The sequence below is a fragment of the Eulemur rufifrons genome, chromosome 30, assembly GCF_041146395.1.
Source record: "Eulemur rufifrons isolate Redbay chromosome 30, OSU_ERuf_1, whole genome shotgun sequence".
Classification (NCBI taxonomy): Eukaryota; Metazoa; Chordata; class Mammalia; order Primates; family Lemuridae; genus Eulemur; species Eulemur rufifrons.
Genome location: NC_091012.1, coordinates 129,061,564 through 129,089,020, shown reverse-complemented (window position 1 = coordinate 129,089,020; position 27,457 = coordinate 129,061,564). Strand labels below are relative to the sequence as shown.

General features: G+C 42.3%; 2 protein-coding genes across 5 annotated transcripts in view; one reads left to right on the top strand and one right to left on the bottom strand.

Annotated features, from left to right (window-relative positions):
• Positions 1–4,430: 4,430 nt before the first annotated feature.
• On the top strand, positions 4,431–19,011 carry PDHA1 (pyruvate dehydrogenase E1 subunit alpha 1). 4 transcript variants are annotated; one of them, XM_069464089.1, is made up of 13 exons: positions 4,431–4,596; positions 6,820–6,896; positions 7,171–7,192; positions 9,355–9,414; positions 9,978–10,151; positions 10,986–11,112; positions 12,561–12,652; positions 13,816–13,908; positions 14,749–14,904; positions 15,082–15,153; positions 16,816–16,883; positions 17,792–17,900; positions 18,369–19,011. In XM_069464089.1, the coding sequence occupies exons 1-13, from the start codon at positions 4,525–4,527 to the stop codon at positions 18,531–18,533; spliced, it is 1,287 nt and encodes a 428-aa protein (XP_069320190.1). In that variant the 5' UTR covers positions 4,431–4,524; the 3' UTR covers positions 18,534–19,011. The 4 variants fall into 4 exon arrangements, with proteins under 4 accessions (XP_069320190.1, XP_069320192.1, XP_069320191.1 ...); XM_069464091.1 differs by lacking the exons at positions 6,820–6,896; positions 7,171–7,192 and having other exon boundaries at positions 4,431–4,581; positions 9,978–10,150; positions 10,970–11,112; positions 18,369–19,006; XM_069464090.1 differs by lacking the exons at positions 6,820–6,896; positions 7,171–7,192 and having other exon boundaries at positions 4,431–4,581; positions 18,369–19,000.
• Positions 19,012–19,536: 525 nt separating this feature from the next.
• MAP3K15 (mitogen-activated protein kinase kinase kinase 15) overlaps positions 19,537–27,457 on the bottom strand; it is a 122,847-nt gene continuing 114,926 nt past the window's right edge. Inside the window, exons 23-29 of the mRNA XM_069464088.1 lie at positions 27,137–27,322; positions 26,425–26,530; positions 24,539–24,755; positions 21,335–21,447; positions 20,328–20,428; positions 20,170–20,246; positions 19,537–19,625 (exon numbers count right to left, since the gene is read on the bottom strand). Coding sequence (XP_069320189.1) covers positions 19,544–19,625; positions 20,170–20,246; positions 20,328–20,428; positions 21,335–21,447; positions 24,539–24,755; positions 26,425–26,530; positions 27,137–27,322 — 882 coding nt within the window. The 3' untranslated portion in view covers positions 19,537–19,543. The remainder of the gene's footprint in view (positions 19,626–20,169; positions 20,247–20,327; positions 20,429–21,334; positions 21,448–24,538; positions 24,756–26,424; positions 26,531–27,136; positions 27,323–27,457) is intronic.

Sequence of the window (27,457 nt, the reverse complement as noted above, 5' to 3'; positions counted from 1 at the left end):
TTTTGCAGGAGGTGAGGATGCTTCATCTCCTACTGGGTCAGAAGGCACAGAGCCTCTGGTTGAGTCTGGTGTTCTCAATGTGACCCTGCATTGAGATCAGATCAGATCTGCCTCAAAGTTCTGCTGGATGGAGTGTTTTTAGGGTGATTTGCAAAGTTAAGGTCAAAAGGCAAATTTCTGAATCTCTAATCTAAATCCTCTGTGTCATCCGGAGGAGCTGATCTTAAACTAGTATGTGATGGGGGCGGGGGTGAAGGAAGAAGGAAGAGTCCCTTGTCTCCAATTTCACCGAAGATGAAGTCCCCTAAACAGCTAGATCCATTAATTCCTTAGGGGTTGCAAGACAGGGATATTAAAGTTAAATGATTCCTTTTGTATTTATTAGTGGAAACTGTTCTATAAAGAACTGTCCCTTATCTACTATTTGTTGACCTTGAAATTCAGTCTGTACACAAAAGGCAGGGTAAATTCTTGGTTCTTTCCTGTCACCAGTTTTCAAAATAATTATTATCAGGCTGGTCTTTGCTTCTAGTTCTTTCCAGTGGAGAGAGTAAGGAGATGTATATTTTTTTAAAGGGAAAATAATCATGAACTTATTCTGTTTTTTTTTTTTTTTTTTTTTTTGAGACAGAGTCTCACTCTGTTGCCCAGGCTAGAGTGAGTGCCGTGGTGTCAGCCTAGCTCACAGCAACCTCAAACTCCTGGGCTTAAGCGATCCTCCTGTCTCAGCCTCCTGAGTAGCTGGGACTACAGGCATGTGCCACCATGCCCGGCTAATTTTTTCTATATATATTTTTAGCTGTCCATATAATTTCTTTCTATTTTTAGTAGAGATGGGGTCTCACTCTTGCTCAGGCTGGTCTCGAACTCCTGAGCTCAAAGGATCCGCCCGCCTCGGCCTCCCAGAGTGCTAGGATTACAGGCGTGAGCCACCGCGCCCGGCCATGAACTTATTCTGATATTTCCAGTTCAAATTCAGGACCACTAGGCTTTGAATTCTCATATTTTATATTTTTGTGTCTCTTTTTTTCCCCCATTGCTGTGGTAGTAAGTAACTTGAGGGCATTCTCTGTGGAGTTCTGCCGACAACTTGATATGCGGTTAAACTGGTTTGTTGCATTTCGTCTCCATTTTTATTTCATTGTGTTTTATGGTTATGTAAAACATTTATATGGTTCCAAAATCAAAATGGCCCCTAGCCATAATCCTTCCACCAGCTGGTGCCTGGCACGTCAAAGACATTCACAAATATTTGTTGACTTTTTAAGACTTCTGTGTATGTCCTCTTCTAATTCATCCTCTGGAGGGTGGTTTCCGGGAGAAAACCAAAGGCATGTCATGGACCAGATCTGCCTTGAAGTTCAGCTTGATTGAGTACTTTTAGGGTGATTTGCAAAGTTAAGGTCAAAAGGCAAATTTCAGTATCTCTAATCTGAATCCTCTGCTTCACCCAGAGGAGCTGATCTTAAACTAGCAAGTGCTGGGGGCTGAAGGAAGAAGGAACAGTTCCTTGTCTCCAATTTCACCCAAGATGAAGGAACCTTCCTTTCTTAAGACTTTCTCCTCCTTGGTCCCTGCCTTTTGCAATTCTTTCTCCAACTCTTTGGCCTCCTCTCCTAATATAAGTGTCCTTTGTGAATGTTCTAGCACATACAGCATTACTATAACCCATAATTAATGACTATTAACTACAACCATAACCTGTCACCTCCTGATACAGCATCCTTATGTGTCCCTCACCGTCAAGGCTGCTTCCAACTCTGCTTTCAAATTTCTGACAAAAAAAGAATACAAAGAAACGATCCTAGTCATTAAAAAATAGATTACTTTGTTTCTCCACTGCAAGGTTACTCTTTTAAACTTTGTAATGAGTAAGTAACTATTCAGATAGTAATTCAAGATTATGCAAATGTTCTGTTTCCCATCATACTTTTACACACTAATTGTATCCTCTATTGATGATAATTCTTGCCTGCAGTTACTGTGTTCTTTGTCAAATGGCAATTTTCTTTTTCTATTTTCATCATTCCTTCTACATTAATTAATTGGAATTCTACTGTAAGGAAAAGTTGTTCCTTCTACCCTATTTATTTATTCAATTATGTATTTAAGTCCATATGGATTCATGGCCACTTATGCTATGGGTTATAATCCACCACCATCATTATTTATTTCATCGTTCAAATAATGGAGGATTGGAGTAGTGAGAGAGAAGAGATAAAGAGAATGCTAAAGGATATAGGAATAGCAGATTGAAGAAGCAGCCACTGTACTTTGGGCTGAGACAGATCACCCAAGGAACAGCCCCCAGGGCTGAGAGACCAACTCACCTCTAACCTTCTGTTGTCTCCAACTGCGAGTTCCCCCCAAAGGAAGCAAAAGCCAACAAGAACTCAAAGAACAAATAAGCTCTAAGACTGAACTCTTGTTCCCATACGATAGGTTCTCCGTTCAGCAGTTGGAAGGATCTCAAATGTTAAATGGAAATGGAAATGAAATCATGTCACTTCCCTGCTCCCAGCCCTCCAATGGCTTCCCACCCCACTCAAATCAAAATGCAATTTCCTACCAAAACATAAAAATAAAAAAGAATCCTACCAGGGCCCTACCTGTTCGGGACTCTTTTCAAATTCATTTCCTGCCACTCTCTGCCTCTCTTATAGCACTAGAGTCACATGTTCTTCTTGCTATTTCTCTAATATACAGGTTTATTTCCACCTCAGGGCACTTGTATTTGTTGGTCCCTCTATTTGCAAAACCCTCCTCTGGATCTTTGCAAAGTTTGCTCCCTGATTGCATTCAGGTCTCTGCTCCCTGGTCACCTCCTCACAGGAAACTTTCTGACCTTCCTCCTCTTATTCCCTTCCCTGTTTAATTTTTCTTCATATCACTTATCATTTGCATTATATATTCATATATATTTATGTGCACTTGTTAATGCCCTCTCCCCCCATTAGACCATAAGTTCTGTGAGAATAGGGTCTATATTTTACTTGTTCCTTGACATAACCATGCTCAATACACAGGTGTTGAATGAATGAATGAATGACCTTATATCCACATGGCCTACAGAGCTCCTGGACATACACAACCAATGTCACCCCTATGCAGATGACACCCAAATTCCTACTTTTCACATATGTTCCAGACTTGTAACTCCAACTTCCTGGGGGACATCTTCAAATAGCTGTTCCACCACCATCACCAGGTCAACATGTCTCAAAGCATCCACACCCACTACTTCTCATGACCTGGACATCTGGTCTCTAACCCTTTCCATTCTCTTTTCTTTACCTTTCACATAAAATCACCAGCATCTGCTGAAGTCATACTGTGCAATGGGTGTCACTTCCATCCCCTCCTTTTAATGGCCCCCTCTGACCCCTTTAAGATGCATTCTTCTCACTGCAACCTGGTCATGGAGGTGGCAGGACTGAACAAGGTCTTTCAGTCCAGGGGCCTGCCCAGTGCCCAGATCCTTTCTCTAGCTATTCTGACAGCTGCTCACGCTTCGAACTTATGCTTTGAATACTTTTGGTGACACTGACAGAGAATTCTCATTGGACAATTCTCATTGTTAGAAAATTCATTGTTATGCTGAACTAAAAGGATTTTATTCACACACACACACACACACACACACACACAATAGCTTTTCCTCCTGGAACATACAGAACTGAAAATGTGTGAAGACATATCAAATCCTCTGTGAATTTACTGTTCATCCAATTTTCTGGTCTCCCCCCTGGAAGGAGGGTTATACTTCACCATGTTGAACTCAGGGTTGGGTAACTAGTTCTGATCTATGGAAATAGAGAGGAAGTGATATGTGTCACTTTTGGGCAGAAGCTTTGAGAGCCAGTTTAAATGATCTCTTCCCTTCATGAGACAAGCTGGGTTCCAGATAGAAGCTGCTTCCTCAGTCTGGATTCCAGAGCGAAGATGACATGGAACAGAGCTCCAGACATTTAGTTAGGGAGCCGATTTGTGGATCTTTGCTCAAGCAGACAGAGCAGCATTTTACAACTGTTAACGTGAATTTTAAAGACAAGTCAGTGGCAGAACCATTTATAGAAACCAGATGTTCCGTCTTTTGGCAAAGTTGCAGCGCCAGCAAGACTAGGCGCACGGGAGAATGGGCCTGCACCACTTCCTGGAGAGTCTGCGGGGCAGAATCCACGAAGAAGGCCTCTTTCCCGCGGCGCCTGGACGCGGGCCCGCCCTGTCCCACGCAGGCGCCCGCAGGTCCCCGCCCGCCGCGTGGCAAAGGAGCGAACCCGCAGCCCCGCCCTCTCTGTTGCCCATACCCAATGGGCAGCCGCAGACCCTCCGGGGGGCGGGCGCACTCCCTGGGAGCCGTTCTAGTTGGCCAGGCACAGCGCCTGTTATTATGACTTCGTTACGTCGCGCTGCGACTAAGGCGGGGCGTCAGCTCGGGGCACTTGAAGGAGACTTGGGGACTCCCGGGTTTAGCGTGCCTTTTGGGCTGTCGGGAGTCGCTGCTGCTGCCAGTGCCTGCGCTCCATGAGGAAGATGCTCGCCGCTGTCTCCCGCGTGTTGTCTGGCGCTGCCCAGAAGCCGGTGAGGCAGCCCAGGGTGTGGCGCGAGCGGGGCCGAGGCGGGGCTGGAGGCGGATGGAGGGGGGACCGGGACTCGGGGCGCCCCAGCTGGGCGCTGCCTGGGGCCTAGCGCGGGGTGGAGGGCGCGAGGGGAGCCGAGGGCCTTTGTTTGGTCTCCACGCCGTGCATTCTGTTCCTGGCTCCGGGAGAAGGGGCCTCCTGGCTAGCCGGCGCCGACTGGGGACGAGGGGGATCCCACTGAGGTCCGCGTGGACACCGTCCACCCCCTCCGGCCCAGCTCAGCGCCAGGCAAGTAGGGGTGCTCAAGAAGTGCCGGTCGGTTTACAGGACATGGAAAGGGGAACTTGGGCTCCTTGGAGCCTCCGACTGACGTACACGTTTTAGATCTTCCCAATTAATTTCTCTTGCCCAAGAGACCTTGTAGTTAGTACGCGGTAATAAAAAGCCTGGAATCCGGGAGACTGAGTGGCTCGGTACATACACCACCCTCGCCATTTACTAGCTCTGCGACCTTGGGCAAGTTTTTTTTTACGTCCCTAAAGCTAGTTTCCTTATCTCTAAAATGGGGATGATAAGAGTACCTACCTCGTGTGGTTATCGTGAGGATTCCACGAATGACACCTTCCGAATAGCGCCGGGGACATAGTAGGTGCCATATGTATTGAGTGTTATTGTTTACTGGATGTCCAGTTTGGTATATGTTTTTTTGCTCAGCTCTGAAGAGGGTTCACACAGGGTCAGGCTCCCCCAAAATGAACTTCCAGTCAATTCAAGAGCAGTCAAGCAGAACCCAGAAAAAGAAACTGCCCCCCTCCCCACACACATATTCTCAGGGTGAAAGTAGCTGAAGAAAACAGCAGTGACGCTTGAGAGGGTGCGGGTTAGAGGTTAGCACTATATGCAGACATACCCAACACCTGAGCTTCCTGCGTTTTTGACCTCTGGGCACAGTGAGGTCGTGTTACTAGATGTAACTGCAGCCAAGCTTGGACTTGTAAGTCTGGCTTTAGTAATTCCCCCAGGACTGGATGCAACTCTGCTTAGCATGGGCAGAAATTGTCAAAAGGTAGGAAGCGTCCCCCCTCTAGGAATCCCACTGACTAATGACAAAACACAATTTGATTAATCAAACATTAGCATTTAAGTTGTAACTAGACTCACCTGAGGGAGAAGCACATTTTTTCCATTACGTATTTCTGCATATACATGTGGTACAGCCAACATTTATTGAGCTCTTAATATGTTTCAGGCACTAGGTTAAATACTTCACATGCTTTGTCTCATTTAATCCCCACAATATCAGTTTTTAGTTGTACATAAGTAATAGAAACTTGTTTTCCAGCCTGAGTTACTTGGAGAAGTTAGCTGAAGGTTGAGTTTGCGTATAGCTTTGAGATTGGACAATGAATAGAAGTGAAAACAAATAGCTTTGTTATTGAAGTTTTGCACTTCATCACTGGAAAATTAAAAATATTTCAAAGGTACTACTGAAATCAAACTTAGAAGGTTTCAAGAAGTTGAATTGGGCCATGAAACTAATAAACAATGTTAAATACCTTTCTGCCAGAGTTTTTGCTTTAAGAAATGTCATCCCCTTTGGGGCTGTCTGTTGGTAGAGGGCTGTACCAGAATTTAAGGGCTCAGAAACATCCTTAAATCCTTATTGTTAGGCACTTAATGTAGGTTTATTATGTCTTCTGAAAGTCAGATTTATCATTTCCTATATTAATTTGTAGGGTTCTTTTTCCCCACCTTATAGTAGGAAGAAAATTGAGTTCCAGGGATGCAGTCATTTTAGAAAGTGCCCAGGTTCTTCCCATCTGGTGGTGTAAACTCTTCAGATAAGTAGGAGTTTTCTGTGTGACTCTACTTGTTGTGAGTTAATTAGGAGCCTTTCCTGAAGCTTCTAATAGAACTAAAAGTTTCACCTTTATCTTTTTAAAGCGTGGAGTAATAAAGTTTAAGATGTCAACTCTTTTGTATATTTTGTAATTCTTCATACTTGTGGATGTCTTTTTGCTTAAATGTAATTAACATCAAATATATCAAAGTTTCTATTTTTTTATATTATACATGTAAAAAGATATTTTTGTATCATAACATGTAACCAAAAAGTTTGTACCCCCATAATATCCTGAAATAAAAATAAATAAATAAATAAAAAGATTTTTTTGCATATAAGCCTTTCTTTTTTTCAAGATTTTTTTTTTTTAGAGACAGGGTCTCTGCTCTTGCTCAGGCTGGTCTCGAATTCCTGGAATTCCTGAGCTCTGCGGGATCCTCCTGCCTCGGCCTCCCAGAGTGCTGGGATTACAGGCGTGAGCCAGCATGCCAGGCTGCATATAAGCCTTTCAAAAAAAAAAAAAAAATCCTGATAGTAAATTTTAAGCAGTGGCTTGCCCAGATTCGGCAGACTTGTATAACTAGAGTCACACCATCCTGTGTTATACTCCACAGAGGGAGGGAGAAAGGTTAGGCAGTTGGTCTGATGGCTGTGACACTTCTTCCTGAATTTAATCCCTGTAGCTTACCTCCCAGGTCTCTGCCTCTGTGTGTTTTTTCCTATTTTCATTTTTTATTATTTTTTTCCCCACCCTCTTAAAACCAGGGATGTACAAAGATTTATCTCAGGCTTAACGATGGTCATTGTCTCAGAGTGTTTGGTGTGAAACTTTGAAACAGATTACAAGATAATGATTTCATTTTTGAATGAGGTTTATAGTTTTCAAAATTTTTATTTCACAGAAGACTGAATTGCGTTGAAAAAATTTATTCTTTGTCTTATTGTTTGTATTTCTGTTGTGACTCCTTTTGTGAGATCTTTACTACCAGTATACTTTTGGCTTTTATAAGTGGTAGGTAAGATTTTTAATTTACCCTGGTAGAATCTGGAATTTTTTAAACATTTTTTCCTCTTTTACATGAGTAGTTCCTATGTATTTAGGAACTTAAAATTTTTATTTTTCAAAATTTGAATGGGCTGCTTATGGTCTCTGTCAAAGAGGAATCTCATTTAACAGAATCTTTCTGTGGCACTGCAGAGAAATTGAATGGTAATTATGTTTTCAACAATCTCTTGGTCAAAAATTATGATACAATTCTGATACAGACTTTTAGCTTTAACTTTGTTCCTTTTACTCATTAAGTAAGTGGTTCTTATTTTTGAGATTCATAATGAAACAAGGGAGAAGTATCCAAGTAGCTTTCTGAAAGTCACAATCTTTCTCCTTACCGCCCTGTTCTTTATTATAAAGCACTATCAATCTTCATTGTGTTGACTTTAGGACTGAGAAACAATGTATCTTTTCTCTGTTACTGTTGCCTGGCCGGTTTGTTTTCTACTTTTACCTTCCAAAAACTGCAGTATCTGTAGTTGTATTTGGAAATTTATTTTGCAATACAATAACTATTTCTGGTCCCACAAAATACTTCGTTGGCTGCCAAAAATAACACATCTGTTTCATGATTACCAAATACAACCTTTTGTTTGCTACCTCACCCCTCTCAGCTTCTTCCCTGATTCCTAAATTTTCTTCACTTTTCTGAGATATGTTTGTGGATTCTCTCTACCTCTAACTTAACTGAAACATTAATTTTTAGTAGTTAAAATTTTTTCCTCCAGCAGTGTCATTGTTTCTGTTGGCTTTATCAGTTAATGGTATATTGTTGGATGAAGAGATAAGTAATTAGCTTTCCTCCTATTGGCTTGTACACTTGGCAGGTCAGTCTTAACTCTTCCCACCAAGATCAAGTCCAGCGCTAGAAATTGGATGGTAAAGTCCTAACGCTGTATGAACATATCAGATGTGTTTTTTAATGGGATCTGATGAATATGCTTCAAGTCTCCATGAGAAAAAATCACATTGGTTTACGTGTCAGTGTGAAAATGTGGCAGAAAGTGGTTAAAATATTAATTGGTTAAATTTTGTGGTCTAACCTGAGCCTTAGCAATCACATAGACTACTTGTGCTGTGAGCAGGTATGTTCAGTTGTAAGAGTGGAAAGGGAAGCATTTCCCCCAGCTTTTTACCCCCAAGCAGTGACAGCCACCCAAACACTGTTAAGAGGGGAACACTGTTGTAGAGACCGTTTCTCCCTATTGGGCTTCAGGAGGAGCCTACCCAAGATTTACAGTGTTCAAATTATAAATTATAAAACAGCGGGCTCAAGTCAACTGTTTTTAAGTCAGAGAGTGCTCAATGTCTTTTGTTTAGTCTTGTATGTCTCACTATTGTATTTATCTCAGAGTAGTTTAAAATATTTTTTCTTACAGATCCATTTCATAGAAAAGTGAAATTTGCCTGGAGTAGGGATTAAATTATAGTTTTATTTGAAGTATAATTTTGAAAGTGAATCTTGGGCTTGCTCAAAATAAATGATATCTGGTTATGACTAAGAATAGCATAAATAGACAAAGCTCACAGATTATCTAGTCTCTTTAATTTAGCCATTAATTTCATTCTCATTATAATTTCTTTGAAAACAAAGTGACTAAGTGGATGGATTTGGTTTTTGCCCGCTTTCTCTCTATGCATGTTTGCCTTCAGATTGGAGGTGTGATCGTGTTTCATTGGCCATAGCTTGGATTCATTTTGGAAGACAAGATACCAGCATAGTGAACAGAATGGTAGAGAAGCCCATTGCGGCTTACTAAATACGTTGGGGCTTACTAAAGTTTCATAACTGCATCCTGATCACTGATTAATAATAATAATGACTTTGCAAAATGACAATAAAAAAGTACTGATTTCTTTCTACATTTTTGTCTTTTAAGGCAAGCAGAGTGCTGGTGGCATCCCGTAATTTTGCAAATGATGCTACGTTTGAAATTAAGGTAACAAGTGATTTAGTTTGTTCATAATTTTTCACAGGTACACTCTGATATACAGTTATACCTTTAGAATGGAACATTTTAATATTCATCCTTTTTTTGTTCATTTTCTTCTGAATGTTCCAGGATCCAAAGGTTCAGAGAAATTTAGCAAAAATTAGAATTTATTATTCTTAGCAGCTTGTTGGTGTTTTGTTGGGGGGAGGAAGGCAAGCCAAAATAAATAAATAAATAAAAACTTATGCCAAATTTTAGAATGTGATTCAGCGAAACATTTGAAGAAGAAGAATGTTAGATGTTTCTTTGAAAGTTCATTTTTCAACCTATAACTCAGTTGACTTCTGGGGTTTTCAGTGAAAATCGTCTTAGAAAGATTTCCTTCCCCCGAAACCCCATCCAATTGCACAGTGAGGTTTGTAGATTTAAGGAATCAGAAGCAATAGGAAGTGTTTCTGATGTGCTCCTTTGCTGTTTTTTGAGTTCCGTATTATTTGCGATGGAATGAGAGTGAGTCGGCAGTGTTTGCAATGTGATAAACCGAGGATGACTGCCTTATTCCATTTCAGAAATGTGACCTTCACCGGCTGGAAGAGGGTCCTCCTGTCACGACAGTACTCACCAGAGAGGACGGGCTCAAATACTACAGGATGATGCAAACTGTGCGCCGAATGGAGTTGAAGGCAGATCAGCTGTATAAACAGAAAATTATTCGTGGTTTCTGTCATTTGTGTGATGGTCAGGTAAGTGGTAGGTTTGTAATAAAACTGGGTTATTAATATTTAGATATTTAAGTATGGCTTGTATTTATTGGTTTTTACCCTGCCTTATGTGTCAGAAGGATTTTGAATGGTATTTTGAATTAAAAAATTAGAATGCCAAAACCTGCTGTGAAGCTCAGGCTAAAGGATTCATTCAGACATAACATTGCCAATTTCCTGTACCTGTTCTTAGAATTTTACTATTTTAAAACTTTCTGGCATTGTGATCACCTATACTGTATACGGTTTTGGGGGAAAGGATTATTTTGTTTGTTTTTTGTTTTATGGGTTTAGGTCAAGGCTTACAGATTGAAATGCATACAGGGGCCAGGCAGGGAGAATGAATGGGTGAAGAAGTCCAGGTGTACAAACATAGAGAATGGTGACAGGGACTAGTGGTGAGCTGGGGTGGCCATGCCTCACCCAGAGGGGACACCATGACTTGGTTCCAGCCAGTTGGTGCCATATGGGAATATGGGGCTAATGCTTCCTATTATTTGTTTCTCCAAAAGATGGAAGTCTCAATTTTCATGTGATATTCCCCCAATTGTTTAAATGTTGACAATGATTCAGGATTTTTTTTTTTTTTTTTTTCTGAATCACCCCAGAGGCTAAAGGAAACAGCACAACTGTGGGTTGTCAGTTCATGGCTTCTGGTTTGGGCCTTACCTTCCCCTCTGTTTTTTGATGGAAAATAGCCACTTTTCTCTGGTTATTAACAATGAGTTCTACTAGCTCAAATGTTTCATAGCAGTCTAGGAAACCTTTTTATCTAGAAACATGCATCATATTGCTTCACGGTTTCTTCTAACGCAGGAAGCTTGCTGTGTGGGCCTGGAGGCCGGCATAAATCCCACAGACCATCTCATCACAGCCTATCGGGCTCACGGCTTTACCTTCACTCGGGGCCTTTCTGTCAGAGAAATTCTCGCAGAGCTTACAGGTTTGTTATTGATTTGCAGGAAGGGGAAATGAGTGAATTAAGTTTTTAAATATCTCCTGTTAAGAAGCTGACCATTATGCATTAATATTTTTAAAAGTTTTAAGTTTTTGTGAATTGTGCTGCTATAAACATTCACAATCAAAAAAAATAAATAAATAAACATTCACAATCGCAAAGATGTGGAAACAACCCAAATGCCCATCAATACATGAGTGGATTAGTAAAATGTGGTATATGTATACCATGGAGTACTACTCAGCTATAAGAAATAACAGTGATATAGAATTTCTTTTGTTCTCCTGGAGAGAGTTGGAACCCATTCTACTAAGTGAAGTATCCCAAGAATGGAAAAATAAGCACCACATATACTCACCAGCAAATTGGTTTCCTTGATCATCACCTTAGTGCACATTTGAGAATAACACCAATTGGGTGTCAGACAGATGTGGGGGGTAGGGGGAGGGGATGGGTGTATACTTACATAGTGAGTGCGATGCGCACTGTCTGGGGAAGGGACATGCTTGAAGCTCTGACTCGGGGGTGTGGGGGGCATGGGCAATATATATAACCTAAACTTTTGTACCCCCATAATAAGCTGAAATAAAAAAAAAACAGTTTTAAGTTTTTTTAAAGCCCTGTCTCATTTGGTGCTCTGGTACTTCTTTGTGCTTTTGAGTTAAACAGACCCATTTGTGAAGTTATCTGGTCCCTTAGGTAAAAGTTTTAAAAAGGTTAGTGCTTTAAAATTAGAATAGGGTTTGTTATCACTCTAGTATGCCAACAGAAATTTAGCAGGCATAGAAAATGAGCTTGAAACACTCCCTGGTATACAGTGTAAATTCTAGGAATCTTCTTAATATTCCCCATTTCTTTTTCCCCCTTGACTTTTGAACTACAGTCATCCCTCATTATACTCAGGGGATTGGTTTCAGGACCCCTGTGTATGCCAAAATCTGTGCATTCTCAAGTCCCACAGTTGGCCCTGCAGAGTCCGTGTACATGAAAACTCAGCCCTCTGTATATGCAGGTTTTGCATCCAAAAACACTATTTTCAGTTTGTGTTACGTTGAAAAAAATCTGAGTATAAGTGGACCTACTCAGTTCAAACCTGTGTTGTTCAAGGGTCAGTTGTATTTAGTGTACAAGTTGGAAGATGTTTGTACCTGTCAAAAAAGTCCAGGGCACCATTTGGAGTTTTGCTAACATCTGAATGCAACTGATTAGAGAGTTGGAAAGGTTAAGGACATGGTAGTAGTCTCACCTTCCTCATAAAAGGACAGGGAGACAAGAATGAACGTATGTTTGCATAGAGGGACAAATGCTTAGATGATTGAATTGGGCTCTGAATTCTGATGGTTGAGCCTTGGAGTAAATACTCCAAGGTATGGTTTGGTTTGCTTTGCTTTGTATATTTGGTTTTTGATGCCTGTGTGTTCTGCCATTTCTAGGACGAAAAGGAGGTTGTGCTAAAGGGAAAGGAGGATCGATGCATATGTATGCCAAGAACTTCTACGGGGGCAACGGCATCGTGGGAGCCCAGGTAGTGAGCTTAGATTTGGCCCTGGCCTGTGTCTTCAAAAACTTTCACATCCCCAGAGAACTTTTGAAGTATTTCAGTACAGTCATGTGCTATATAGTGATCTTTGAGCCAATGGTTAACTGCGTATGTGATGGTGGTCCCATGAGATTATAGTGGGGTTGAAAAATTCCTATTGCCTGGCGATGTTTTTGAAGTGCAACATTACCTTTTCTATGTTTAGGTACACAAATACTTATTATCAGGTTACAGTTGCCTCCAGTATTCAGTAGAGGGACATGCTGTACAGGGTTGTAGCCTAGGAACAACAGGTCATACCACATGGCCTAGGCGTGTAGTGGGCCGTACCATCTAGTTTTGTGCAAGTACACTCTATGATGTTCGCACAGGACAAAATCGCCCAATAATGCATTTCTGAGAATGTATCCCCGTTGTTAAGTGATGTATGACTGCACTTTAGGGGCTTGGTTTGCTTTTAAAGACCTATTGCTTCATACCCCCTACCATTTGAGCAATTAGTAAGTAGAATTGGATGGCGATTTAAGATTTTTCATTTTAGCTGTTTGCTATGTTTTATAAGCAAGAGCCTCTAGCAGTGGAGCTGTATCTTCACCACTTTATTTATATTTCAGTACATTAATTGCTTCATCACATCAACTTTGCTCTGCCTCTCCCTGCTCATAGGCAATGCTGACACTGGCGCCCAACTAGAAGAGACGGGTGATCAGATCTCAGGGGCCTAGTAATAATCCAAAGCTGACTTCTGTTGTTATGGAGTCTTCTTGTTCTCATCAATTAGTGAATGATGAAGAATTAACAGCGTAAAATTATATCTAGACTTTTTTGCTTTCTAATACATTAAAATTCTGTTAGGTGTTTTATAAAAATTTAGGTTTCATTTTTTTGACTCTTTAGGATTCGTGGTTGAATCTTTGAGTGCAGAAATGTTACTGCTTACTGGTTGAAATAGAATATAGTATTTATGTTACTTTACCGGTTTGTTGAAAAAATTGGGGGTGGGATAAGCAGAGATGGGGCTGGGGTAGGGAGAATTTGTAGTGACAGTGTAATTTCTGTCCCATATTCTAGCCAGGAGTTAATTCAGAGTGTTAATATCTCCCCTCATGGATTTCTGTGGTTCCTTTCTCGGTCATCCTTAATGTTAGGTGCCCCTGGGAGCTGGTATCGCCTTGGCCTGTAAGTATAATGGAAAAGATGAGGTCTGTCTGACTTTATATGGCGATGGTGCTGCTAATCAGGTAAGTGTGTATCTCTTAACTTTCCAAAATAATTACAGTTTTCTTTCCAAAGTATTTCTAAAGTAGTAGTATATTGCTTATTAGTTGAAATAGCAACTCATCTAGCAAGCTAAAATTTGGTTTCATGGCCAGTTTAGAGATTTCCCTCTCAACATCATGTTTCACAAGAGCCTTGTGGGGCACCTTCCCGTGAGGGAGCTCACTTTGGATCCACGTCAGTGCTTCACAAATGCCCTGTTGTGGCGAAGGACATCCCCCTCCCCCCATGCCCCCTCACGCCCTATTTCAAACCAGTACTGTAATACACAGACTCACTCTCTGGGATGCCAGCCAGGGCAATATCAAATTCCTACAATAGTGTCTGAATCCTGACTCAGGTTCTGTGCTTCTCCAGTCATGGTCCAAATAATCCTCAGTCTGTGGCCAGCACTCTGTGAGGCCCTGTTCTAGAAGCTGATTCTCAGATGCTGGTTCACTCTGGCTATCCAGTGGGCTTGACAGATTTATAATAAAGCATAAAAGTAGGTAGCCACACATTTTTACATGTTGCTCTTTTTCCCAGTGTATTCTCTACTACTCGAGTGGCCCCACAGAAGTGAGTGGTGGTATTTGGTTTGTCCCTTCCCTTAGTTGCAAGAGTTAGTGATGCCTGCTGCTTCTCCCCACCATCCCCACCACACACACTCCTTTCCTTCACCACCAAAAGCTGGGTTTAGAAGATGAGGCTTTCGTCCTTCACAGCAGCTTTCTGTGCCAGGTAGAGCAGCAGCTGTTACAGATAATGCAGTGTAGAGAAATAAGCAAACTGAAACCACTTGAACTTTTTGTAAATACTTCCAGGGTCAGATATTTGAAGCTTACAACATGGCAGCTCTGTGGAAATTGCCTTGTATTTTCATCTGTGAGAATAACCGCTATGGAATGGGAACGTCAGTTGAGAGAGCAGCAGCCAGCACTGATTACTACAAGAGAGGCGATTTCATTCCTGGGCTGAGGGTAAGGACACCCGTGGTAGAAGCAGGGCCATCCATACTCTCAGCTAGGTGCCTTTGTGCATACCCTTGACATCTTAAGAAAAATTGGAGAGTTTCATTTTTTTGTGCACGAATGGGTCATATAAAATGGTCTTGGGCAGTTTGATTTATACTCTTCCCCTTCCATGTTTATTAACAGGTAGATGGAATGGATATCCTGTGTGTCCGAGAGGCAACAAGGTTTGCAGCTGCGTATTGTAGATCTGGGAAGGTAAGACTCTAAAGATTTTCTCTTAGGCCTCTGGGCTAAAAATTTCTGATGATATTTATCTCAAAGTTAAAAGAATGCTTCCCACGTGCCTATTATAGCTATTGAGGAATAGCTGCTGATTGAGGTGTATACCATAGAAGCAGAGTCCAGTCCAGGGAATGGGGTTCCTTTATGAATAGCCTGGTCTTGATAGCTCTCCTCCTAGAAAACATTCCACATTTTCCCCCATTTTGGGGAAAATCCTTTTTCCTAGTGCTTCCTTAGCATTTTGCTTCTGTCTTCAGCATGACACTCTACTTTGCCTTGTAGGTTGATTAATTATGTGCCTTCTCCTCCCCACCCCCATTAACCATAAGCCCCTTGAGTGAACAGATTGGGGATCCCCACAATGCCCAACACGGAGCTTTGCTTATATAATGGGTATTCAATATAGGTTTATTTATGCAAATTAAATAGTGTGGTTAAAGTGTGTAGCCTTAGTCTTGCTGTTTCAGTCCTAAGAATCTTTACCTTTCACTGTATAGCAGTGAAGGAGAGGGAGACAGTGAGATTGCCTAAAAAGAGACTTAAGTTCCTTCAGTGCTAGCATAGATTTAGGTGTTCTCCCTAAGTCAGTGTCCCGCAGCCTAGAAAGCACGAGGTTTGCCTTTCAGTGCCATATCGTGTATCCAGTAATGCACATCAGATGTCTCCAGCAATGATGGAAATATCAGAAAGGGAGGAGAGAGGGAAGTATAGCGACATTTAACAAGAGCCAACATGAAGAAACCAGAGCAGGACTAAAATGACAGGTTGGTTTCAGTGGGCTGAGACATCTATGTCAGAACTCCAAGGCTGAGGGAGCCAGGCCTTGGGTAGAAACACAGTGGTATATAGAATGTGTTGACTTTCCCAGCAAGCCTGATCTTGGATTTAGGAGAGAATCTGGAAACCCGCTGCTCACCACCGGCACAACCACTTTGTTTCCAAATGGCTGCTGGTTGACATGACACAGTAAGTGACAGCTAATGAGGGATTGACTTATTAGGCAATGCACTAAGTACTTTTCAGATATTATCTTAATCATCACAATTCTGAGTCAGGTAGTAATGTTTTGCTCATTTTGCAGACAATGAAACTGAGCCACAGAGCAGTTACAGGTACATAGCTACTATATCTTAGAGCCATTTTAACTACTGTACCAAACTACCCAGGGATCCTTGATTCATCTCCTCCCCTCAGTGTTCGGGGCCATCTTCTGGAAGTGAGCTAGTGTAGCATCAGCAAGCCACTTGGTGATGTATAGCCGGGGGCTGGCCAGACTCCCAGCAGAGCCTCGGGGTTTAGGTATCAGATGTCACTGGTGCCTGCCAACTCTGTTACACGTTGCCAGCCCTAGGAAACACCACGTGAAATGGGCATGAGGTAGATCTACCTAGCCACTGGGAGTGGGCTCTATAGACATGCTCGATACCTTTTTGATGTAAAACACTGTTGGCAGATTGCTTTATTAAGTTCCTATTAAAAGTGAGAAGGATGAAACGCAATAAATAGATATTAGAAATGAGAATAGATAAGAATACATTGGATGCTGAGAGGGTCTGCCTTTGAGGCCATGGATTGTTGGCGTGCTGTTCTTATCTAACCATCGTCTTACCTAACCACCTACGGGTTCTGTTTTAGGGGCCCATCCTGATGGAGCTACAGACTTACCGTTACCATGGACACAGCATGAGTGATCCTGGGGTCAGGTACGGTCAATGGGGCATCTGGGTGTGGTTTCCAGAGTGGGTAGGCCACTTGCATGAAAAAGCAACCCATTTCAACATTTGCTTTTGAAGCCAGATACCAGTTTGCTTTTTTTTTTTCTTTTTTTTTTTTGAGACAGAGTCTCACTCTGTTGCCCGGGCTAGAGTGCCGTGTCGTCAGCCTAGCTCACAGCAACCTCAAACTCCTGGGCTTAAAGTGATCCTTCTTCCTCAGCCTCCTGAGTAGCTGGGACTACAGGCATGTGCCACCATGCCTGGCTAATTTTTTTTTTTATATATATATTTTTAGTTGGCCAGTTAATTTCTTTCTATTTTTTAATAGAGACGGGGTCTCGCTCTTGCTCAGGCTGGCCTCGAACTCCTGACCTCGAGCAATCCTCCCGCCTTGGCCTCCCAGAGTGCTAGGATTACAGGCGTGAGCCACTGCACCCAGCCACCAGTTCGCTTTGTTGGCATCAAGTAGTTGAGTCTTAGTCTGCAAACAGTGCCTCCTAATAAATTGGTTCCAGTATAGAAAGCATTCTGAAAATCCCTCCAGTGTGTATAGTATGTGTTAGCATGAGCAGTAATTTTAAAAAGATCATTATATAACTGAGTTGCAGAAGGAAATTAAATAAGTCTGATGGTAGAGGAGTATCTTTGGGGGGCATTTATAGCCTTTGTAGGCATTACCCCAAATTCACGCATGATGTACTCCACCCGAAGAGGATCTCTGTCTGGTCTGGAGCGAAGCTAACTGGGTATTCAATAAATTGACATATATCAATCAAAAAAGCTAGGAAGGTATGAGTTTTACTTTTTCACTTAGTAGCTCTGGCATGGAATTCTACAATCCCAGGTTTGACACAAGTGAAAGAAGTTTCAGTGATCTATTATGTTGTCCCCCATAGTTACCGTACACGAGAAGAAATTCAGGAAGTAAGAAGTAAGAGTGACCCTATTATGCTTCTCAAGGATAGAATGGTGAACAGCAATCTTGCCAGTGTTGAAGAATTAAAGGTACAGTCACTCATGGTGGTTCTGATTCTCCTTTCTGGGCAATTTCCCCCCCCCCCCCACAAAGTGATGTGCTGGGGCATAATTAATTCTGAAATCTTACAGGGCTATTCCTTTAGGTTCCTCTACTCAAGACTGCAGTATCACTCTTTATTAAGATTTTAGTGGGCAGTGATCTACCTGAATCAAGAGGAAAGATTAGTGACAGTGGCAGAACCTTTGAGCCCCCTAATAGCACAGTTCTTTTTCTTAAATATGCTCTGGATTTTTAAGTAATCCCTAGGACTATTTTTAAATGTTGCAGTCTATATTCCAAAAACATCTTGTATAGATAATTTTATCATTTAAAAACATTCAAAATTAGCAACTACTGGTACTTCAAGAGTCACAGTTAACAGTAGCAACAGGTCTCCAGTTGGTACCCAAGCTGGTATTGATTTAAAACTCTCTTGCACTGTAATCTGATTTTAGGAAATTGATGTGGAAGTGAGGAAAGAAATTGAGGATGCTGCCCAGTTTGCCACAGCGGATCCTGAGCCGCCTTTGGAAGAACTAGGTTACCACATCTATAGCAGCGACCCGCCTTTTGAAGTTCGTGGTGCCAATCAGTGGATCAAGTTTAAGTCAGTCAGTTAAGGGAAGACCACATACAATGGGTGGTTCTACCTTCAGTGGGCTGTTAGACAGCCACTCTCAGGAACTCTTGTGTGTTCCCAACTTGGTTAAGGAGGAAGAAAACCCAGAACATGAAGTTGTTAAGACTAAACAATATGTAGGTTGAATTAAAGAGATAGTAATTGCATGCAGTTTGTATACTGTTGCATTAAAAGATGTTATCGAGTGCTTAAGTAGTTAGTGTGAATATTATAAAGATTATTCTCAATTTGCATAGGTTCAAAATAGAACTATTTGATTTAATTCCTTGTATGTCTGTTCCCAACTCTGTCACCTGTTGGGGAGGAGACCATTCCCCAGAGGCATACTTGGTGTTAACAGCTCACACAACAGAGTGTAGTAGCACTGACCTCCATTTCTCCATATTAAGACAATATTTATTATAACCAGGCACAGGTGGGAGGACAATTGCATTTTTAAATAAAATTTTGCTTCATAATCATGTCAAAGACCAAATAACTTAGTTTTTTCCATGTACACATTCAAAATAAATATGAAGCTATTTTCTTAAGTTACAGTCATATCAAACATTAAATACAAGGCACATGTATCAGTTGTCTTTCTCAGATTTAAGTATTTATGCATAATCTAAAAATGTGATTCCCAGTGTCTGTTATTTTTAAACAACCCTTGTTTCACCTTTCTAGCAAGTGGTATCTAGGGTGTACTGATTTTTCTTCGTTGAAGTAAATTAAAAGTTATTTCTAAGAATTTCCTAATCCTGTGGGATGTCAAAACTAAGGCCCACTGTTCTCACAATATAGTTCTACATTTATAAATAATATGTTTTAAAAACCCATTTCAGGAAGGACAATCTTTAAAACTTCACCAATTTCTTGAATTGTTAATTGAACAATGGTATTTTTTTGTGTGTAAACGTAGCAGAATGTGTGTTCATCAACAGAAGCTTTAACAAACGATGTAACATATTTGCTCACTCTGTCACCTGGCTTAGCTGATTGTCATTAAATCTAATCTTTGGTTGCTGAGGACTCCTTAGCCCTTCTTCTGTACTGGGAGACTGCATTCCAGAGCTTACAGAGGAAACCACCACTATGAAACAAACAAAAGAGTTGTCTTTAGAGTCAGAAGAAAACGTCAAACCAACACCACAAAATATTTCTTATGGCAAAAGTTATATGTAATTCCAGATTTATTTAGATTTGCCATCTAGTCTTTAAAACACAATCCCTTGCTTAATCAAAAATGTTATCTTTATATTTGGAGGTGACAGCAGTGGTAGGACATGGCCTTAACAGATACGTACTTGGGGAGGGCTATTTCAAATGACACAGGACTAAGAATGCAGGTTGCAGTTTAAAGGAAGGGGTGGGGTCTAGTCTGCTGGCACTTCCAACCGTGCCTCACCCCACTGCCAGCTAGGCATGGATAGCAGGAGATTGACTGGGGCACCATGGTTTCCCTGTCACCTGTCTGGCCTTCAGTTTCTGCTGCACCTCAGCTTTAACCCCCAACTTGAACCTGGCAGAACTCCAGAGTTTAGAAGGACATCCAGCCCTTTGTTTCCTGTTACTTTAAAGCATATTCACACGTAAAAAGTAATGTTCTATTATATGAACTGTTTTGAGGAACTTACCGTAGTCTAAGGTATCTTAGATCTTCCTTAGTGATATCATTAAGAATATCAGACAGTGTATAACCCTCTTCAATAATCTAAAACAAAGATCAAATACATAAGAGCTAAGCAACTTTTTAACAATAGCATAGGAATCATTTTTTTGCTTGTAAATTTACCTTTTCAATTGTATTTGCATCTGCTCCTTGCAGCTGCAACCAGTCTATAAGCTCTTTATCTGTTCTCTGCCCATGGCGGGGTGCTGGGTTCTCTGTAATATCTGTAATGATGAGGAATTTGTTTTGTTGTATATTAATGTCTCACCATAAAACTCTTCAGAAGCAACAAGTTGGATTAACAAACTATTCCAGAATATAAATGTGATATGAAAAGGAGGTGAATTAAACCTGTGTCACTCAGCTGCTCTAATACATATTGTACAATTCCTAATCCTTGGATTCACTTTCCAGAGAGAGAATTCTTACCTATGATTCCTTTAGTTAGTTTGGGATTTGACATGTTATCTGTCACTTTAAATGCTTATTCCCCCATCTTTAAAATGCTTTTTATTAGGAATCATATCCCTAACTGTACTGGAAATCATATAAGGAAATAGTTTTTAGTGTTGACATTTTACATCAGAGCTTATCCACTCCATATTCCAAGAGGTAGCTCTGTAGCTCTTTTCTAAGTGGCACTAAATGACCAAGTCAGGTTTCCTAAGGTATAACTCATGCAGTAAACCCTCCTTCTTTGGTATATAATGTGCTGTGAAGTTTGACAGACACAGTCATGTAACCGCCACCACAGTGAAGATACAGAAATTGCCATGACTCCCAAAAGCCCTCATGTGTCCTTTGTAATCAGTCCCCTGCCCTCTCTATTCTGATTTGGTTCTGTCCCTATAGTTTTGCCTTTTCTGGGATACTATATAAATGGCATCATGGTATGTAGTCTTTGAACCTGGCTCTTTTGCTTAGCATACCACATTTGCAATTCATCCATGTCGTTGAATGTATCAGTAGTTCTTTTTATTATTTAGTATGCCAGAATATACTGGAGCCCTGGGTTTAATAGAAGATAACCTCAACTCTTCAAACGCTGACTAGAATATTAGCCAGATTTTAAACAGTCTCTCTCTCACACACAAACACACTTCAGTCAGAAAAAGTGGAAAATGACTCACCATTAGATTTATATTGTAACTGAAGATGATGCAATTCTTGAGTTTTCTGTTCTAGAGTTTGCCGTAGAAGATTCTGGTATTCTTTTTCTTTTTGAACTAGGTGTTCCAAAAGTCTGATTACAAAACAAAAAAAACAAAATAAGCCATCTTCCAGAGAGAGCTCAACACCATTCAATTCAACGCAAACATCTGTTGCACATTAAGAGATTTAAAAAAAAAAAGGAAAAATAGCACAAGCAGCAAATGTGTTGTTTCTTCAGAGTTCTGTGAATAAGGTTTCAGCCTGTATAGGAGAACGTTCCTTGTGTTTTTCCTTCCCTTGACAACAAAGACCAGTGCTTGGGTATATTTGTGCAATGGACTGAATGTGTCCTCCCAAAATTTGTATGTTAAAATCTGCACACCCAAGGTGATGGTATTAGGAGGGTGGGGCCTTTGGGAGGCCAGAGGAGATGAATGCCCTAATGGAAAGAGACCCCAGAGATTCCCTCATCCCTTCCACCACGTGAGGACACTAAGAAGATGGCCGTGTATGAACCAGGAAGCAGAGTGGGCCCTCACCAGACACCGACTCTGCTGGCACCTTGATCTTGGACTTTCCGGTCTCCAGAACTGTGAGAAATAAGTTTCTGTTGTTTATAAGCCACTCAGTCTATGGTATTTTATTACAGGAGCCTGAACAGACTAAGAAAATGTATTATGAACCAAAAGATAACCTGATGTTGATCAGTAGAACTCAGCCAGAGGATGACCTGATTATTTAAATTGTCTTCCTACATTCAGGAAACTACAATGGTTAGGCTCCTTCCTCCTCAACCGAGGGAACTAAACTGAAGGGACAGCAGCCCCTGCTTCTGATATAACAGCTGGGTGCAGAGGCGGGACAGCGGGAAACACTGCTCTGCAGGTTGGGAGGAACGATACTGCTAACATTCACTGAGTACTTCCTACACAGAATCCAGGACTGTGCGCAACACCTTTTATGGATTAAGTCCTTCAACACTTACAGTACTTTCGGGAAGTAAGCACCCCTTTTTTACACCCCAGTTTTGGAGCTGAGATAACAGAGCCACAGAATAGTCAAGTAATTTGCTCATGGTCTCTCTGGGACAAGAAAGATGGCTTGGCATAGCTGAGCCTCAAACTTCTGAGTCCTCACATGCCAGCTAAGGGGTGGTATGCCTGGGGTAGGGGAGGAGGACTGGCAGACTGGAGCCACGTCTAGGTCTAGCTTGCTTTGTTTGCTAGTACCTAGCACCTGGGATTCACTTGTTTCTTACTGCGTGCTCCTTTCGTTCATTTATATGATCCATGCTGGTGAACCTGGGGATATAGGAGCTAAGCTTTATTTAAATTACTGAAGTAGGCCGGGCGCGGTGGCTCACGCCTGTAATCCTAGCACTCTGGGAGGCCGAGGCGAGTGGATCGCTCGAGGTCAGGAGTTCGAGACCAGCCTGAGCAAGAGCGAGACCCTGTCTCTACTAAAAATAGAAAGAAATTATCTGGCCAACTAAAAATATATATAGAAAAAATTAGCCGGGCATGGTGGCGCATGCCTGTAGTCCCAGCTACTCGGGAGGCTGAGGCAGTAGGATCGCTTAAGCCCAGGAGTTTGAGGTTGCTGTGAGCTAGGCTGATGCCATGGCACTCACTCTAGCCCAGGCAACAAAGCGAGACTCTGTCTCAAAAAAAAAAAAAAAAAAAAGGTAAATTACTGAAGTTGCCTGAGGATTCACTGCAACGGTGAACAGATGAGAACATAGGTACTCCTGGGTCATCTGGTGGCCAATGGGATGGGGAGAGGCAAACACTTCTGCCCCAGTGGGACAGACAGCAAGTGAGAAATCCTTTCCTACCCTACCCCTGCCTGCCTTTGTGCTGTCTCTCAAGAAGTCCTTTTATGCTAGCAGAAGGGACAATTTTAGCTCGTGCCTCTGCCCTTCCAGTGGAAAGGGCTCTCAGGACTGACATTCACTGGGACAGTCACATCATTCTTTGCAATAGCTGCGATCCTCTGTCAGCTCTGCCCAGCTGCCACACAGCCAAGGCATCTCACAGCACAAGGCCGGGCGCCTGCACAGGAGCTCACAGTTCACGTGAGCGCCATTCGCGTTAACGTGCTGGCTGCTGTTTAACCAAGTCCTCATTCCACCGAGACTGGAAAATAACAGAATGACCTTTGAACCCATATATACCATTTCATGAATTTGGTGAGTATAAATCTTGAGTGAAAAATTTTAAGGAAATGCTAAGTATTACTACCAACTCTCATATCTATCATATTTGTAAAACTTTCACAATCTGGCCACCACTACCATTTAACTAAAACTCCAGGCATTTAAAAAAAAAAAAGAAATGATTAGCTCCACCTAAGATTGAACTTGAGAGATCCCTGGGAGTGCATACAATTTTTCATCCAAAATATGCACCTGGCACCTTATCTCCCCCTATTAAACAGTAATCAGCATTGCCAGTGATCATATGGCAGGCAACAGAGCGACATCTGGAATAAGCACCAACTAGTTTGCCATAGCTTTGGATTACATTTTAAAAAGCCCAATGATAATGTGATTCACCAGAACAAATGGAAGTCATTTTATTCATTTAACAAATATCTACTGAGCACCTACTATGTGCCAGGAAGTAAACAAAACAGACCAGTGTGCTTGGGGGAACATGGCGGTACCAGGGTCTCCTGGTTGGGAAGGCTGTCCACTAAAGTCAGCCTGGGCATCAAGACAGATCACAAGGAAAACATGACGAGGGCGAACTTCCTCAGGGTTTGGGTTATGAGATACACATCCACTGACAAAGCGTTAACCGACCCCCAAACTCTGCTACTTCTGCAGGGGCAGATTACCAGTGTCCACTGCTGCACCTGTGGGACCCACACACCATGCCAGGGGCCCCATCTTGGTGAAGAGACAGAAAAAGAAGTCAGAGATGCTGCTCCTGCCTTTAGTATGGCTAATTTCTGTGTGGCCTGGGGCAAGGCACTATACCTCTCTGATTCCTACTATTAAAGGAAGGCATTCCTCTACTTCCTCAGCTGGAGCTGAGAATACACCCTTGCCCAGTTCACTGATGATGAAGACACTTTTTTTCTGAGACCTGGGTGAGGCACACAATAACCAAACCAATTGTCTTGTTGGTTCAGGTCACTGTCCCATCCCTGTTCCAGGTGGAGGGCCCAAAAGTCCTCACCTGTTGGTCTCCTGTCTGAGCTGGCCCAGCTGGAGGTTCAGGTGCTGCTGGTGGTGCTGAGGCTCCTGGACCATCGCTGAACCAGGCCCACTCTCTCTGTAGGTGACGTGTGCCTGGCCGCCAGGCAGGCCTGCTGGGGGATAGTCCTCTTCCACCTCAGCTGGGTCCTTCTCTACCCCATCAGTCTCGGAGGCAGACTCAAAGTGGGCTCGGAGCTCTGTGAAATCACAGAAGAATGACAGTTAGCAAGACAGCATCTCAACAAGGTGGGGGCTTGGCGTAGCTGACGCCTGGTGCCAGCAAACGAGGCTGTTCCGAGGCCAGCCTGGCCAACACGCCGCTCCATCCAGGGACTGCTGACTTCGCAACAGGAGGGGAGGCTATTTCATTGCGTTCTCCACAGTGTAAATATCATCATCTCAGTTTACGGTTGAAGAAACTGAGGCTCAAAGATGGTAAATTAGCCAAGGACAGCTTTAAAAAGGTACGACTAGGCTTCCAACCAGGCTTGCACCCTTTTACAGCAGAAGGCTGCTGCTAGGAGTGGACAGTAATTCAGCACCAGGCTTTCCCAGGTCTCTCTTGGAAGCCGCGCTGGGGCCAGGCGCTTTCGGGAGAGCAGGCAGGAGACGGCCAGCGAGGAGCCAAAGGAAGCGGGGGAGTGGCGATGACAACAGATTGGTTTCAAAGCCTCCCTTTGTTGAGCCTAAGAAATATTGATTTATAGAAATGCCCCATATATTTTTAGAGACAGATATGATTTCAGAAGTCTTGCAAGGCTTTGCCCTAAAGGAAAATGTAAATGTGTTAGTTTGAATATTTGCCCTAAAGGAAAATGTAAATGGGTTAGTTCAAATATCAAAAGCTGCCTCGCCTCAGGAGGGCGTCTCAATGGTCAGTAAACAGCTGCTTTCCAAGGTGCGGGTCTCACCTGTTTTAAAAGACAAACAGGTCTTGCCTAGAGCCACGGAACTGATCAACAGAGCCAGGCCACCGGTGATGAGAGCTGATCATAAGACATGCTGCCCTAAGAAGATTTTATAACTCATTGTTCACCTAGATAGAGTTAGTTAAAGGATCTGTAGTAGCCTTTTAGAAGACTTTGACCCTAAACCAAACTACCTATTATTATGTAAATCTCGTTACCCTTGACAACCGAAAACCTGTACCTTTGCTATCTGTGTAAAACTTCAGTCTTGGTTACATTTCCACAAAAAGAGATGTAACCTTCTGGGCATCCTACTTTATTCTATCTTCATAAATCTTTACTTTATAAACTGTATCTTTGGCTCCGTGTATTACTTTAATTTCTGTTTCCTACTATTTTTTCATCCTTTGCGACGACCCCTGTCTGAGGGACCCAAACTTTTACTGGGAGCGTAACTAACTGGCGATGACAACAGATTGGTTTCAAAGCCTCCCTTCACAGGGAAAGTCACCACAGAAAGAGAACCAACGTTGGTATTAAGCTGCTCTAACATTTCAAAAAGAGTCTACAAGAGCCAGATTTCCATAGCTACCACACGACGATTCCCAGAGAGGAAACCGAGCCATTACATTTTCAACTATGAGTGTGCACACTGAAGTAGATGCCAGAGGACTGGAGGTCCTTGCCCTTGGGCTCAATGGTCCCTTTTTAGGTCATGAGTTTAGCCTATATTCGGTCACCTTCATTATGCTGAGGGAACACATTAATATGGCGCCATGAGATGTTCTTAGAATCACAGGATCTTAACCCCGGAAGGGGTCTATGACAGCATCTACTTAATTGCAAGGAAGTACACAGCCAAGATGGAAAAGAGAAAGCAACGACTGTTGAATGCAGAGGGTATTTCTTGTCTTTTCCACAGCACGAAGCTGACCTTGATTGCAAAGAGGGCACTTACCTGGGATGAGAATGGTGACTGCGGCCTGCACTGCTCGGCGGATGATGTTGTCCATTGCGAACATCCAGTGGGGCCTAATTAAGTGGTTCCTCAAAATTTTATTTACCTAAGAAAAAATCACAATAATCCCTATTTTCAGTCCATTGCACTTTCAAGAAATACTAGTTCTTACTATTCTAATTTGCTTCCACTCTGCCTGAGATAAAGTGTTAGCCCATGCCGCCCTGGGGTTCCTGCCCAAAATAAAACTGAGTCTTCCTCTAAGCTGACCTAAGTCATGCTGGGGTCTAGAAGGTGGGTACAGTGATCAGATCAACCTCACTGGCCTCTTCGTTGCTTACTCAACAAGCATGTATTGAGCACCTACAAAATGATAAGCTGGCTCTGCAGGGGAGGCTTGGGACACAAAGATGCACCAGATGTGGTCTCAGGCCTGGAGGAACTCACATCTGTTTGGGCACAGGCTTAAACTCCCACCTGCTCTGCTGACAGATGCTACATGTTCCCAAATCCTAGACTCATGCTCATTATGGCCAAATGCAATCAGCCCGTTCACCCGGATGACGTTTCCTGTACCTACATACTGTGTCTAGAAGGAGCTGCCCAAACTCAGGATTCAGGTATAAACAGGTAAGATATGAGGGCTATGGGAGAAGGTGGTAAATGAATTCCATGCTCTGGCATGTTCTCTAGGGCCAGACGGAACACTTACAGCATCCTGAAAGCCAAACAGTACCAGGTGAATCTGACTGATGGACGAGCTATCAAAGTCCAGGTCCACCTTGAGCTTTGATATTGTGGACGCCATCGCCCTGTGCTCCGGGGAGCGGATGAAGTCTCTCAGGATCCCAATTACTTGCTTGATGTGGCCAACTGAGAGACGCAACTCTTCTGAACTCTTGACGAGATACACATACACCATTTTCATTGAGTGAGTCACAGGGAGGGATAGAAAACTCAAAACGTATCATGGGAAACTAGATTGTCCATTTGCTGTGAAATTGTGGAGTCCCCAAGTGAGAATGGGTCTCTA

Coding starts and splice junctions, on each gene's coding strand:
- PDHA1 (XM_069464089.1), top strand. CDS start 4,525: ATGAGGAAGATGCTCGCCGCTGTCTCCCGCGTGTTGTCTGGCGCTGCC. Junction 6,897..7,170: donor CCAGAGTGCTGGGATTACAG/GCGTGAGCCAGC, acceptor TTATTTTTTTCC/CCACCCTCTTAAAACCAGGG. Junction 12,653..13,815: donor ACGGCATCGTGGGAGCCCAG/GTAGTGAGCTTA, acceptor CCTTAATGTTAG/GTGCCCCTGGGAGCTGGTAT.